Raw genomic sequence first — 17,854 nt, 5'->3', positions numbered from 1 at the left:
AAATATGGTACATTACACGCATTATTATGGTTTCTGGTTTATTGTGTGACATTAAAATAACGCGTTGGAAACAAGCATGAAAAAAATAATAACACTCGAATCACTATACGGCGTTACTGCATATAGTGAAGTCATTAGAGTAACGAGTACATCTATACATAGCTTATTATTCATTATGAAACGCTGAATTAATGAATACACATATAATATTATATGGTGGTCGTCTGTACATAATACGATGTGGCACGCGGTGTGACTGCGGAGTGAATGATTTCGACCGGCGCAGCGGATGCTCTCGTCTGGCTGTGACGAGAACTAGTTTCGCGCGCACACACATAAATATACATAAATAATAAATATAACATTATATACGGGTATACGAATCACCGGTGAGATATTATGTATACATATTAGGTATACGAGTTTCCTTTTTACTAAAAATCTTCTTCACCCCCCCCCCCCCCCCCCACCGTCCTGATATGATATTATATTAATCGAGTCAAAGTGCGGGGTGGTCGTAGATTTGACAATATTGTGCAATTGAGATAATAGGTTAAACTAACCAAACCTACAATAGAATATCGTCGAAATACTTTAATATTATCCACCTTTTATTGTACGACGATTAAGCTACGACACGAACGTTTAGTTATAACAACACGCGATCAATGCGAAAATAAAAATAATAGAAACTATATACATCGTTTTTCCCCAGTGCAGAGGTGGCACGGTTTATACCGAGGTCAAGGTTAACATTTCGGCGGTAGCAAGTGAAATATAACTATTCTCGCCTCCAAAGTTGAACCCAGAGAGCACTCAGGCGGATCGATGTAAATATATATATATACACATACATAGATATAAGTATATAACCTACCTATGACTATACAACTTGAATTGGTTTTTATTTAGAATTTAATCAAAAGTGAAACAACAAAAGCAGGCCCCAGGATAATACGATATTATTCAATGCATTCGATAATGCCATATTCGACTGTTTAAAGGGCATACTTTAATGTTTTTTAATCATATTTGCATGGATTTTTTTAAACGTCGTAAACATCATAACCACAATCAAAGGGTACATGCAAATGCATTATACACCACGTTGCATGTTGAATCTATATTATATGCACATGCACCGTGTACCGAGATGAGGACGACGTACCGAGCACGCTGAAACTCAGGCCGCTGACGGGCCTCGGATGGCCTCCTCTGCTGCCGCTCTTCAGCGGGCGACGTGCTCCTCTTCCTCCTCCGCCTATTATTCCGCTCTTGGTTATCATGTCGAACGCGGCGAACGGCAATCACTATTATTCAACAGGCACTGTTTCTGTCGTATTTATAATATTGTTATTAGAGTCGTCGTCGAAAAGCGTGTTACACAACGAAATTAAACGCACTGCGCGCCCGCGAAACGAAAAACAAACCACCGACTGCGAAGACGACGACGACTGTGACTGCGGTGCGTTCATTGACGCGTACCCGACACGAATGGCCGAGCCGTCGCCGCCGTCAATAAAGTTCATTGAGAGAACCAGTGGGCCAGGACGACTTCCCACACGCGTGCAACGCTTACACTCGTACACGACACATACGACGACGACGACGCACGCACGCGCATTCGACCCACTGCAGTGAGCGTACAATACGTTTACGTTACCATTAATAAATAAGTTTTTATTTTTATTATTTATTATTTTTTATCTTCCACCGCACATTCAATAGTAATATACAAACACATTTTAACGTATGATATAGTAACCGGTAAGTTGTAACTGCGTGTACATATATTTTAATTTTTCTTTTTAACGAGAACCACTCGTATCCGTAATACATCGAGAGCTAATAATTTATCATTTCATTGATATTTTCTACGTTTACGCGCGCGCGTTTTATGCATATTACATAATATTATAATAATATTATATTATACCGTTTAACCGAATCGGAATGGGGCGTGTCCGTAGCTATGTATAAAGCGTGTATCCATACAATATTCTGTACCTCTATATACGTATATATTATGATCATAACCCATTTCACTCTGCACACTCACACTCACAAACCTACACACACACCGTATATTATAATCATGAAGGTATGTTTATAATAAGCCTCCGACGGGCGAGGGAATAAAATAATATTATGTCTAGTTGTTCGGAGCACGAACAAAAAATGGTACAATCGAAGTTGTTTATTATATCTAGATGTAAACACAAAGTGCGAAGACCCAAATCGAGTGGCCCCAATTAGCGGCGCCGGACGTTCAATCTATCGTATACTATTTCATCTTCATGATACGTATATTATTATTATTATTATTAATGAATATATCGTATATATATAATAATTTATTATGCACGCCGAAAAGAATGAGAGAGAGAGAGAGAGAGTGGGACAGAGATCGTATTATAACATTAATATAATATAGAGACGAAACGCCGGCCCTAACCTAAATTGTGTCAAACGACCCGACGACTTCGCTCGTCTGTATGTCGGCCAAGCCGTCGTCGTCAGAGACTGACGAACCCGACGACTTCACGATTTATTTGATCGGTATATATATATATATATATATAGTTCATGTGTGTGTGTGTGTGCGTGTGTGTGTGTGCACGTTACACGTATATTATATTATATAGTACAAAGCGATGGCGAACTTACGGCGTATACCGAGCACGATTTTATTTTTTCCAAACACCCCTAACGAGAACCTTTTATATATATATATAAACATGTATTTTGGTGCTCGTAATCAACACTCACAAATCGAGTTATCGAACGTATAAAAAAATATAAACTGTCGACTCACCAGCAAAATTTTAGCCGTTGGCGTAGATATATTATAGACGATATATATATACATGTCAACAGTATGCTACGGCATTGGGGTAAGTGTTATGACACCGGTATACATGGTTATAGGTACTGTTACGATCAAATGTCTTATAAAATACTAAACGTACATATAAGAACCGAGTGTTATAAGAATGATATATTTTTAATGCAATAACATTTTCAATACGATTTTCGATCTACCGTCAATATTTCATTATCCGATGGAAACGTATTTTTCTTTCAACCCAAACCACAACAATGAACATAACATACATATATAGGTACATATTTTGGTACGATAAAATAATAGTATTTTGTTAATGGCACATAATACGGTCTATAATAATTTATAATTTACATACTTATTTTAGAATTATCATTCAAAATGTTATCGTTTAGTTTACCTTTATTTATTTACTTTTTATAACACTTGATTTTTATCATACAATCAGTATTATGAGATATTTGATTGCATAACACTCTTACCAGATTCGCATATATTATATTATTTGGTATATCATTGTATTAAATTACACGCTGCGATCAAATCACCGAAATACACGGTGCATGCTATATACAGGTACTCCAATATACATCATCTAGACCGAGCGAGTACAGTTCGTTGAAACGTATAACACCACGAACGACTGGAATAATAAAAACACGAGTGGAATATTTCGATAAACGAGTTTTATACGTTGAAAATGTATATTGTGGCACACATTATTATTATTATTATTATAATCTTAATCTCTTGTCGAACCTACGTGTTAGCGACCGTATCGACACGGACGGAAATTAAAAACTTATACCTCGGTACCGCTACTGCACGTCGAGAGTTGTGTTTTCGTATGTGTACATATAGTGTAAAGGTGCCTCTACCATACGCGCCTGATGGCAACAACATATTTTTACGGTTTACAGGCCGGTGAAAAGCGCCATAAAAAAAAATGTTATCCCTCGTTAATGAAATTCAATTAGGGTTGTGGCGGGGTCCGAATATTATAATATTATATCACATAATAGTACATATATTACGTACACTGTACACGCGTAAATTATATGTACGGCAGGAATCAGGAGAACGTTTCGTTAAACGGATTTCAAACCCCGCTACTGCGCCAGTAAACCATTTTTTTTTTATAAGAGTCTCGTTCGTATTAAATAGGTGTATGATATATAACCAACACTCTCGAGTTTTTGGTTTATGAATAATATGTAGTCGATACAACGAGAGAAACGGGTTTTTTTTAAGCAGGAATGATGCGATTGTCACAACAATACGATTAATAATAATAACAATAACATCGACGATATTTATTTATTGTGGTAACGGTGTAGGGTCTGTAAATTACAGCACAGAAGACATCTAGTTGGGTACAATAGTCATAGCTTCATAAGTTTCAGACGAATAACTATATTATAAATATGTATATACACAATAAACTACAACATTAAATAATATAAATATTAAAATGTCATACGTCATAATTACACTATTATAGGAATTATGACTCATTTGAAATCAAAAACATAAATATTAAAAAAAAATATATACATAAATAAATATAAATTACAGTATACTGTAGTTTTTAATGAACCAGTCACCAGGTTAATACGATTTTTTGATGAATCTACATAACAATGTAGTAAAGTATTTTGGAAAAATATTCAAACATTTTTATCTGTAAATCGTATTTGTAATATATCTAATATGTTGTATATAATGAAATGTCATTTAAATATTAAGTTAATTTTAATGCTAAAACTCAAAAGCCTATGTAATTAAAGCCTTTTACCAAATATAAGAAAAAATAAAAATTTTGAACATAAAAGTATACTAGAAAAGATATTATAATACACATTTTATATTTTACGCAAAGCGATAAGAATGGATTTGTTTTCGTATTGCACAAAGTTAAATTACTCAGCAACTAAATACGCGTTCAAATGTATAGTATAACAACTAAAAATTATGATGCATTAAGATTTATTAAAAACAAGACACCTGTTTAACGATTCACAGTAAAGTAGGATGGTTCTCATTGAAAAAAGTCTGTTTCGCCACAGGAGACTTCTTAAACGATACAAAAATCTAAGCACCTGAAAACAAAAATCTAAGCACCTGAAAATATGGGGTTTAAAAATTTCATAAGTCTGAAATTGAACGAGCGCATTATTAAATAAAAAAAGCGGCGTGTGAGCATCGTGCTTCGTAAGACACCCTGCATACTGTATATATTGTACACGGGTAAAGAGAAACCGGGTGAAAACCGTCTCTGTCGTTGAACTGCGAAAACTTTTAAAAGTCGTTCAAAGGTTTTCATTCGATTAAACGAGGTAAAAAGAAACAGCTATAGCAGACAATATAATGCGTATACTTTTATTTTATTTCACGATAGCGTAGTTATTCTTTCTCCCAAAAAAAAATGGTGAGCGGTAAGCACTTGAAATATATCGACGGAAATCCAATTTCATTCTATCCTCGATTCGTTATTATTATTATTATTATACCTACATACAATCACGTAATAATATTATTCTGCATTTAATGCCTGCAACGCGCAATGTACGCACACTTTCGTTTCACGATGACACATAAATTCGACGTAAAATAACCATAACCGTGTTTCAAACAAGTTGTCGTTCGGCCGGCACGTGTTTCCGCAGCGAATTTTTCCACTTTCGAAAGAACGAAAACCAGCACCGTGTAAATTATCACGCCGCCGCCGCCGCGTCTAAACCGCAGTGACTTTTCACAAACACCGGTGGCGGCGGCAAATATTGTAATAATGAAAAAACTTTCGGCCCGTAAAAAACTCCCGCTGGCGTCGGATCGCGCCGCGGACGGAAATAATGAAGGACGGCGGCGGGCGGTGGAGTGAAATAGTTATAAGATTTGGCGACTTGAGAGCGGCCGTATTTTTCAATACGCTCGTAGTCCACCAACTTTTCTGGTCGACCGGTAAAAATATACGACGGCGATGGTCATATATTATTTTGTTACAAAGTGCGTTAACCAAACGTTATTCCGCTGCAACATTACAGAATCGTGTAGATTTTGATAACCGCACGCGGTCTTGTTCGAATGAAAATCCATACATACCATAATACCATACATATTACCGCGCGGTTGTCAATCTGAATGTCACGACCCCAATGGACAGACGGCTAGAAATACCTATATTATCGTTACTATAACATTATTTATTGGGCTACCCTCTCGAAAACACTGAATACTTATAAAATGCAAAAGGGAGTCGTCCGTTTGAGCGCATGTGCCCATCACGTCTTTTTACTCCGATACTAGCATAGGTATATAGGTCATTTGAGCTTGATTTGCAGCCACCTGACTCGCCTTAACCGGTCATCGCGAAAACGGACAGAATCCCGAGTTTAGCGATGTAGAAAGATCGATAATCGCCGACGTAGCACGATGGACAGCTAAAGCACAGTGTTCCCGTCAAGCGCAGATATATTGTCTCGCGGAGATGGTAAAAAGCGGCGTAGAATTTTATGAATTTCGTGTCGAAATCGTGTACGCGATAACACGATATTTACTGTGTAATATATAATAATCATATATACAGTATAACACTTTATTAAAATGGCGCTACAATTACGACGCTCTGTGACGTGGAAAGGTTAGGTATCAGCCGCTCGGACGTTGCTCCGATTTCGTGTCAGTACAAAAAAATATTATAATATATATATATATGTATGTATTAATTATTACCGGACGAATAAAAGCTGTTATCGCTCGGAAACCGACCGGACCGGATAATAAAAACGGTACGCTGGTTATAATATTATTATTACACATTATACCTATACGTATATTATTATTATGCACGAGCGGGCAGTAAAAAAAATGATATTTACGCGATAGTACGGAGCGGTGATAATGTTATCATCATAATTTTTAACAATATAATACAATAATATCGAGGCGTGCAGAGTACTCGCTGCAGGTTTATGTAGGGATAATGCCACGCCACGGACGACTTATTATTATCCACATCGAAATCGTCATGAAACGAAAAACGCGGCGCGCAATAAACTCGATTTCATTACACCGTGAACGTACCTATGATTTAGGTACTTTCGATTGTTCGGAAAAAGTTTTAGCTGCGATATTCGGCGATGAAATTAAAATTTGAAAACGATTTAAGGCGATACCCATCACGGTGGCGGTAAAAATAATCAAACCTAGAACCGAATTCAAAATGTCTACGATATAATAATCATAAGTCTTATACGCATTATGATATAACAGTTACTGCGTGACGATAAGATCGAATTTTATTCGTATTCATTGCCATTAGATAAAATCCATTAATTTAAAAAATCCCATGCTCACCCACCCTTTTCTAAATCTTATGATGATGGGCACCATGATACTGTACAGTCGTTGCTGCACACGGGCTGGGGGCTGTCGATATAGAGTATGAGATTGAAAATAAACCGTCTACTGCGGGTCGTAGTCAAACGGACGTATAATGGGTAGGTATATATTTTTATTTTCGAAAAAATGAACGTCGAAATCGAGATAAAAATGGTCGAACTAAATGGTCCTGCGACAGGCTCGCTGAGCGATAACGTAGGTCAAATGAGGAGTAGGTACCTTTTGACAATAGAAACGGAAGGTTTATTTCGATTTTTTTTCCTTTTTCAGTAATATTTCCGGGCTCGTCGACGATCCCTCTCAAACGCAACTCATACATAGATAACGTTATTAATAATATATCGTTTGAACATAATATATTGTATAATATAAATTCCGATAACCGAAACCGCGAACACGGTCTATATCAAGCCGACCCAGGTTATACCTTGTTATACGAACGCAGTCGGTGGTTATTGTCTGTGCGAAAATTGATAGCGCGTGTACCTCTCTTCAGTGCACGTTATCATCATCATTATTATTATTATTATTATTATTATTATTATATACTACACTGTATGCGAAGGGCACACGGAATCCACTTCGGGAGACCATCGCAAGGCGATATTTTATAATATTATGTGTGTTCGTCGTTAACCGCGGCTGCCGTTTTTAATGTATACACATTCTATTTCGCGAGTACATCATTTAATTATTAAAAACAGAGACTACCACACGATAACAGCATATATTGTACATTAAGAACAAAAATAATCGGTGAGCGGTACGCGCGAATTCGGGGCGTTTCAATAAGACCTGACTGCATAGTAGTCATATAAAATATAACACTTCAAAGTAATGTCAGATCGCATCCAATATATATTTAAATAATAAAACCCAAAATTCAGTATAAACAGTGGCACAGTTGGGGTGTTGCAAGTTTGTATATGTCTTATCCAACGTTGTATTTATTTAAGAAAAATAATAGTTAATAAATATTAAACAATACTCCATAATATCACCTATATACCTATAATACATTAATTTAATCAATAAGACTAGATCAATCATCACAGTTGTTATTACTGCATGTAAATTTCAACCATAATTGTGTTAGGTTTGCCTTTTCATTCATTGGCGTTTTGTCTTAAAACATAAAAAAAAAATTGTTGATACCTTTTTTATACATACATTTTTTTTTATCAGAGGATAGAGGTCGTTGAGGGACATGAAATATAAAAGAATTGAATATCCATTACACCATGAAAAAAACCTTGTGTCCTCGGATCACACCACTGTTAAACACTGATAATTAATTGCAATTACAGCACAATATTCGAGGTAAAAAAAAGGTGCTTGGGTAAAGCAGGTAAAACTCAGCAGGCACCCAAGGCGGGAAAATTATCGGGAAAAAAACGGTCGGCACTCTTTTCGCGGCGGCCGGTAGGTTTTAATCGTATGGTAATAATTATATTTAAAGTACATATTTTACCTTACCCGACTACCCCTCTATAACACACGACGGGGTGCGAATTTGAAAGATCGCGTTCTCGGCGGCCATACGGGAAAACTTCGTAACTGCACAATTAACGATCATCGTCGGGGGACGAAAACGACCGGTCATCACGTGAATAAAAAAAGAAAATATTTTACGCGTACCTACGAAATGGGCGTGACCGACTTCTCCAGATTACACGGTCGACGAGAGCGTATAATCGTCCGCACAAACAGCAGGCAGCAGTGGTGCAACAGTAAGTACAAAATTACACGTATATAGTTCGGTCATCGCAGTGTTTAATAATTATACGTGATAACAAGGACTGGGCGGCGCCGTGTCGCAGTAAACTGTCTCGAGGGGATTCGAAAAGCATCATTTGTATGCGCGGAGTTCTGTGTGCGGGCAAAGTAATATTCATGTTAAATAATGCGTATAATCATGGGTTGAATTGATCAGTTTTCATTCCACATCGCCCCAATGCGATTTTGATATTGAAAACGGATCTGAACGTCCTGTAATACGTTTACCTGGGATCCCATAGCCACAGATACCAAAAACTTTTTACATTTATTCATATACGAAAGAGCCGAGTTAAATACAGACTATATGATTTTGTACATTTTTACGATGAAATGTCGATATAAGCATTTGAGTCCGAATTATAGATAAAAATTGTAGTATGATCTAAATGAATAAAAAGGAGATAATAACAAGAGGAATCGAAACCCTGGTCCGAACTCTGTATGAGGCAATTATAATATAAAATACATCAGCACACGGGGCACACAGTCGGTATAGGTACACAAAGAAATAAAAATTACTATTAAGTTTAAAAAACAGTCTACCGACAAGGATCCCACAAGAACCTAAAATACACGGTCTTTCACGGCCTAACACGTTTGTTTTCGTACAGTCGGTATATTTTCATGCAAACTTCAGCGCCTCTCGTGGAAGAGGTGAGTTTTTATAATTCAGTGCCTCGGCTACCGAGGGGGGTGCCAAGTGTATAGACTTAGGGTTCGCGGCCCTGCACCGGCTTGATATTAAATAATAAAACATATTATTATGATCTTATCTACTGACATTTAATCGCGTCTGGTACAACTACCGTGTTTTTGATATACCTACGGTCAAAGTACCCAACTGACTAAATAATTTGTTGACTTATGCGCGCTTGCACCCCCGTCGCGGCAATGGTTTAATGTATAAATGCCTACCTATAAATTAAAACGAGATTGCAGGGGGTACGGTTTCGAACGTTTTTCCGAAAAAAAATAAATGAATACGAGAATTATAACGATTGGTTTCGAAAATTCCCACAGCCACCGCGCCACCACTAAACTCTAGAAACACGCCGTATTTAGCCGTGGATCGAGGGGCTGGAGAAGTTTGCCTCGACATTTTATAATGTTTCAAGTTGTTGTTGCTACACTACGATACACGTCCAGGCGACGGAATCTGCATGTTATACAGTCGTAAAATTGGGACTCGGGCAAAACGATAATATTTATCCCGACAGCGATTCTGCAGTCCTTCGAGCGAAGAGATGATCACATGCAAAGCCGGTAAAATGTTTTTGAAGGATTAGCGCGGCGGCGAAGACGATTTACTCAAAATCCTATGTACACATACTGCAGTGGAGGCGATTAAAATGAATATTTAGCGATTCCCCCGTTAAACAAAACAACTAGAAAAAAAAACGGTTTGCAGCTTTTTGTCGAAAATTATTATGTAAAACCGATGGCTAAAATAATAAAATGCTATTAAATAATTATCGTCGAGTACACGTCTTTTCTCGTTTCGCGCAACCCACTGCAAGGCGGCCGTTATTACTCATTACAATATATGGTTATAACGACGTACAATAATAATAATAATGACCGTCCGAACGAAATGTCACTGTACACCGTTGTTGGGCATAATATACATTTATTATATTATAATATTATTATACGGCTGCCGCATTGTGTTTATTGTTATTACGACCATAGAGGATTTTCGTCCCGAGCCACTAATGTAAAACTAACGACACCGAGTTGCAGTCGGCTGCAGACGCGCATCGAAATAACAATGGCCGACGTATTTATGCTCGCAATGCACTTGCTGGTCGCCGCCGCCGATGCAGTGGGCGCTGAGCGGACACTCATATTATTATAATAAATAAATAAATAAATAATATTGTGAACTATGGCGATATTCGACTGTGGTCGTACATTAATACATGCGTTTCTTCTCCGCCGATGTCCGGGGTTAAAAAAAAAAAAAAAAAAACACCGTGTTTATAACAATATTAGTTATTGCGCAGAGGAGTTCACGACGGACATCGGAGGGGACATAATTTTATTATTACGACCGTCGTCGTATCGAACGGCGATAAATCGCGCAGCGCGTACCGGCGATTACGTTATTATAATAATAATATACAGGTATGTCAGCCAGTACAGCGGGTACTTACCTCCTACACACGATCCGTGCACGAAATAATATTCATAATAGTTTTGTATTACTGTAATGATACGCGGCCGAGCGCCGCCGCAATGGCGCACACTTTTTTTTTGTTTTTTGGTCAAAACCGATAAGACGCATACGACGTCCTCGCTTTATACGCATCGCGGTCCAGCAGCCAGGCCGCCTCTGAAACCGCACCTACCCTTATCTTCTTAGGGATACCAGGCCTTGACCGCGCACGACCCGAAATCGGTCACCCGGTTTGAAATGCACGTGCCGTACCGCGGTATATAGCTGGTATCCACGACACATCTCACCCGCGGCACAACCGTGCCAGTTATGATTACGGCGCTTGCGCACAAAAGGTATGCGTTTACATTTATTCGGGCATTCCACACAACAAGTGCTCGCGTCACCGTCGTGAGCGTCTCCGAGCCGTCGAAATGGCGATTTTCCGTAAATACGTATATGTATAGTACCTGAAATAACTACACATACGCTGTACCTCGAGTCCGTCTCGGATTTAACGAGAGCAGAGGGATTCGTAATGTCACAGCGTTTCTCGTTATATGGGATATCATATTATCCAAACACCGGCACCACAACCGCGGCGGCCACGGCGCATGCGTATTGTGTACACGCGCACGAGGATGCACGGGAGCATCGCTGCACACGCAGGCATGGAGATAAAGATTGAATTTTAAAAACTCAAAAAAAAAAAAACAGAAAAACGACTGCAGTCCGTGACGAATTAGTGGTACACTCTCTGTACACACGAAACGTGAGGTATGTTATCGACTATTAGCGGGTGTGTGTGTGTGTGTGTCTGCGTGTACCTTACACATATACCGGCGATAGCGAACCTTTTTCGGGTCACGTGTCAAAATAATTATTGTGTAATCGGTTTTTTAACGCAATCATTTCTAGTGCCAGTATGCCTTCAATATAAGGTGTGTTGATGGATCGTATAGATCTACGGTATAGATATTTACGTACCCACAAACATTTTGCTCGTCCTGACGGGGTTCTACAGAAATTCACGAATATTTTTTTCAAATCAGTTTCGTATTAGTTTTAATGCGGAACACTAGCAACATCGATAATAATAAATAATTCATCCATTAATATGCAGAATGTTCATTGCCATCGGTTGGCCACCCCCGAGTCAATGTGCAAATAACACACGAGCGAGCTCCTCGAACAGGGCACTACGTTTCGACATATTTTTGCGGACGTTGTTTACATATCCCGGGACATGAAAAAAAATCTCAACCGAAATCGAAAAACGCGAGCACAACCGCGGGAACCGCAGAACAAGTATGCACGATACGTATACCCGGGTACCGGTATACCGCTGCGGGTTCCCTTGGTATAGATATACGACAATCATAATATCACATACCCCGGCGTCAGATATTACTATCGCGTGTTTACCGGATATTTTTTTTTCCGTCGTCGCAGATAACCTGTGGCTAAACACGCCGGTCCGTATATGGTGGTCTCCGGCGGGCGGACACAGTCAATAACAACGTCGTAGGCCATTCGTGAGAATGAACTCGCGTGTACATGTGTGGTGTATACCGCGCATACCAAGTACCGCAGTACCATAATACGGTATCGAAGTATACATAGAGCTATGTCTATACCTGTGATTACTATACGTAGGTATATATATACTAGCTGCAGCCGCTCGCAGCCGTGTGCAGCAGGACGGCGATCATTTGGTCCCGCGACCCGCCGCCGGTGCGAAGGACCATATTTCGCAGGTCTTCGAGTGACGATGGGAAGGAGGGGGAGGCAGAGTAACATGTGGAAGAAATACGTGACGGACGGAAAAACTATATTTATAAGTATTTATATACATATGTATACAATATATATATAGAGGTAGGTACATATGAGTTCACGTTATTATAACGGGTACGCATATATATTGTAAGTATAGTCGAACTCACGCGGAGTGTGCAGGTGGGGGGGGGAGGTTGAGAGGGCACACGCGACCCGTACAAGGACAGTTCTGGTACGGCAGGACGGACACTAGTCATCGTTATTATGGTATATATACGCGCATGTATATAATAATATGATATGAACACTTTAATAACACCGTCGGTATAGGTGGTAATATTATAATATAATATCGCGCATATACAGATAATTGTATAATGATATCTCGTCTGCGTGTCTCCCTCGGGCCAGTCCGCGACTTCGACCCGGCAAAGGTTTCTAAAACAAAAATATTTTCTACGGGTATGAGCTGCAGCAGTTGTCGCCGTCGACACTTGAGCGCGACCACTACGGCCCCACGAGCGGCGTCCGACTACAGCCGCCGACGTTTACACCTCCTTTTATTTATATACCAGCGAAGACGACAACTATTGTGATATGTATACGGAATAGGATAAAAACCGTTTACGACCGACCGCGGATAGGTGATATTTATTCTCAATATGGGGGAGGGGGGCTTGTCGTCACATCGCAAGTTGTCAAATCATTTCATAAAACTTAGTTTAGAAAAGTATTTATCGGCTGCCGGTATGATTGTCGACGAATCGTCGCTGTCGACACAATACCCTGAACCCGTCGATAATTGTATTAGTTGTATTACTATTATTTCGTTCGCCGATATCATCTATAATGCTTCATATAATAATATGTTAACAGTCAGTTATGGACTGATTTTGTCAGTTAACGTCTTCGTCATAACGAGTCAAACGACAGATAATATAATCACATATAGGAAAAAAGATCAGAAGTAATCACCAATATAGTAATACAATATGGTTTCAGTGTACTCAAATACATTTTTTGATACGTAAAAAACTACTGACTTTTTTTCTTCTTTTTGTCCATTTTTTCCACGGACCTCTTCATCCCGAGGTACATTTCAATCGCTTGGCGGACAAAAAAAACGTGCGTCGACTACATTGTAATAACAATAATACCTACGTCGTACATGGGATAGGCAGGTAAACGCGTTAAAACGCATAAACTCGGTTTATTGTCAAACCGCATATCATCGTTACACTTTTGTGGCTCAAGTCCCTCCCGCAGTGCCAGATATATTGTTTCGGAACGAACGCGAGCTATATTGTGATGATTCAGCTAGAGGCGATGGAAAAAAAACCAACACGATAATTTAATAATACGATATCATTACTATCGAGTAGGCACTCTACGGATCGTTTATCGTGGAGTATAATATAATATCGTGGAACGAGACCGTTATATATACCGAACACATATTATAACGACGACGTTTTCAAACGCCCAACTGTTGAAAAACACAAATTATCGAGAAAGCTGTATATATATATATATACATATTGTTATTACACGCCTAAGTATTTTAGTACCACTTGTACGAATATCACATTATATGGTACCTATAAATAGTGTTGTTGATCTCTTTAAACAAATCATTACTCGAAAGCGTTCAATGATCATATTACCAAGTGCTATTATTGAATGCACGCGTACATTATAATGATATATTATCGATTGACGGTCGTCATAATGAAACACATAATGTGTAAGCGATCAAACACCGGTTGCGTGGTGTAAAGGAAATTAAACAATGATTGGACGCGCGTAATTAATTACGACACGATTAATGAATAAGTACACTGCGGTCGAGAGGAGTAAATATATAAAATAAAAAAATAACCTATTAACCAAATTGTATTCTGTATTTCGTTTCTATATTAGTTTATCAGCGAGCGATGATAATGTTTAAGTATAATTATAGCAACACGCAGGTTCTACGTGTGCTAATTGATGATATCGTAACGTTGCGAAACCGCAGTAAAAATGCAATAATAATAAGTAACGAAATAAAACCGAGTAAGGAAATACTAACCTAACCGTTTTTGCCGTACAATGTAAAAACGGTCATTTCGGAAAGGGGAAAAAACACGAGAACCGCAACACTGTCTGTTTTTGCGATGGAACCGTCGAGCACAGCGCTTTTTCCTACGTCTTGCGAGTATCGTATCATAAAATATATACGATTATTATACATATAGGGTGGTCCGAATTTCGCGTTTCAAAATCGGTCGGTGTATACAGAGTGATGCATTTAACATGCTTAACACTATATAGTCTTATTTTTTCCACATAATTTGAAGTCCCCTCGGAATAAGTAATTAAGAGTTTGTTAAAATGTATATTTACGAACGCCTTACAATAATATTATGTGTACAACGACGTACAGAACTGCAAAAGTTATTCTATAACGATGAAAATAAGTAATTTAATTTGCCTTCGAAAAGGTTAATGTCTCAATGACATTGAAATTAAATGCATTTCAAAATTATCCGGAATAATAATTATGAACGTTTACTGTTATGAAAAGCACTCCGTATGTATTGCTGCGTCTTCCGTTTTCGTTGTTAAAAATTCGGAGACCGTACACATCATATACACAATTGCTTGTCCTTTGCATTACGAAAACAATATTGTTAAGAAATTCCAAAGTTAATGCACGTAATACAAGTCCGATTGATACGGAAGTGCATGTGACATATGTCATACATATAGTATATAATATTATAGCGTACAAGTAGGTGATTACTGGCGTTCCAACCAAAAATGTTGCTGTATGATATTATTGGAGTGTTGTTAACAGACCAACAACCAATATTTAATTTAATGAAAATCAAACGGAGAAAAAAATGTAGAGCCCGTAGATAGAAAAAAAATTTCCGAAATATTAACAGATTTTGTTTTTCGGTGTCATTTAAAAAAAAATAAAAAAAAACAAATTCGATACTTGAATAAATTAAAATCGATTGACACCTAGAACTTGTGTAATGACTCGTACCGCGCCGGTAATTTGATCAAAAACAAAAAAATACATATATTTTCGGATGCGATTTGGTCGTTTGTATACGTTTCAGACACAATATCACACACACGCGTGGGCATGTATATATATTATAATATGTGTACTGCAACTACAGTGCAACGAGAAAACATAATATTATTATGTAAACACAATAGCGTAGGTGGTAGGTATATTATACGAACTCGATTCCTTTTTAGACATATTTTATTTCTGCGACCATTGTCGTGAGGCGTGCGAACGGCGCCGTACTCGGCGGCGGCAGGAACGATAACACAGCAAACCTTTGTCGCGAAGAGACGAGACGACCGGACCGATAAATCTTCGGCATCGAGTACTGTTATGGCGACATGCGCGTGTACCCAACAAAGGGACGTCGTCGCCGTCGGAGACCCGCGATCAGGGGGGCAGGGATGATGATCCTGTCGTGAGGGCGTATCAGGAGCAGGAGACGAAAAAAAGAAACCGCCAACACTGACATTATGTATTGTACACACGAAGGTAAGTATGTATATTGAACACACCGATACCTATGTGAGATACACCTATGTTCGACCGTCGTATAAGTCGTTTTCCGGTCGAAACATCACATTTTACGAGCAGACGCGGAGCAATAGTGCACACAATATAATATATACACAATATTTATAATAATACATGACGTACATATTATATACATTTGAACCATTGATTCGTTCAGCCCGGGTACATGCGGTCGTCTAGTATACCAATGTACCAATATTATGTACAATAGGATTCTCTTAAAGGTCAACACATTCCTTTTCTCCAGTATTGCGTCGACGTTTTTGAAAACATTTTTTTCCTCGTAATTTATAACCATCACAAAACGGCATTTTTTTTTTTTTTGAGTTTTCACTCTTTTCAAATTATACTGCGAGTATGCATTTCTCATTGCATATTCCTAAGCAGAATATATATCTGAAGAATTCAATGTACAAAAAAATCAAATTTAGTTGAGTTATAGGTTATTAGTGGTTCGAAACGACCCGCAAAAGAGTAGCCTCTAAATGTTTGTGAACTACTCAGCTCGTCTAATATTTCTAAATATTAAAACACTTAGGTAGTAAAAACTGTAAAAACTGAATAAAACAACTATAGTTATAACATATAACATATATAAAATTGGAAAAATATTTTTTTTTTTCACAAATGTCGTGTACAAAAATTACGTCTAAATAATTACCTCTAATTTTATAATAATTATTGTTATTATATACTGCACAAACAATAGATAGATATTCCTCCAATATAGTGTAGATTAACACTTAAACCTCTTGTTATCATAAAAACCATTATATACACATTCTTCCGATTTTGTATACTGCGAGTATATTTCAGAATAAAGACAAACGTCGTCGAAAATGATTCGGCTAAAATATGTATAAACATTTTTTTTTCAAAAACCACAAACAGTCTATACAGAACGACGCGCAGAAGCACTATATATAAAATGCGTATAATATGTGTACGTGATAATTGTATGCATGTATAATGTATACTTTAAACTAAATGAGTTCTCGTTTCGGTTAAAAACATAAAATGCAATTTAAATTTATGTTAATACACTAATTAACATCAGTTTTTTTTTTATATACCCTCTACATATATTAAGCTGTGTGTGAATATAAATATAATAAATATACACAGAACACGATAATTTGCAATAGTAAAAAACAGAAGAAAAAAAACACGATCATCATTATTCATCGTAGCGCGTTTAAGGAATTAAAAATAAATCATTTCAAATTACGGTATAATATGATGTTTATATTTTAATATTTCCATATTTTAATGTCGGCATTTATATATAATATAATAT

At 37.7% G+C, this 17,854-nt stretch overlaps 1 protein-coding gene across 5 annotated transcripts in view; it reads right to left on the bottom strand.

Moving 5' to 3' along the window:
• LOC111030554 (protein TANC2) overlaps nt 1–17,854 on the bottom strand; it is a 190,475-nt gene that overhangs the window by 14,503 nt on the left and 158,118 nt on the right. Inside the window, exon 1 of one of the 5 annotated variants that reach the window (XM_022310099.1) lies at nt 1,169–1,481. The exons of the other annotated variants lie outside the window; for them this stretch is intronic. Coding sequence (XP_022165791.1) covers nt 1,169–1,286 — 118 coding nt within the window. The 5' untranslated portion in view covers nt 1,287–1,481. Of the gene's footprint in view, nt 1–1,168; nt 1,482–17,854 lie in introns of those variants that run through there. 5 annotated transcript variants of the gene reach the window in all.

The sequence above is a fragment of the Myzus persicae genome, unplaced genomic scaffold (assembly GCF_001856785.1).
Source record: "Myzus persicae strain clone G006 unplaced genomic scaffold, MPER_G0061.0, whole genome shotgun sequence".
In the NCBI taxonomy this organism is placed as follows: Eukaryota; Metazoa; Arthropoda; class Insecta; order Hemiptera; family Aphididae; genus Myzus; species Myzus persicae.
This window is presented reverse-complemented; position numbering and strand designations above follow the sequence as displayed.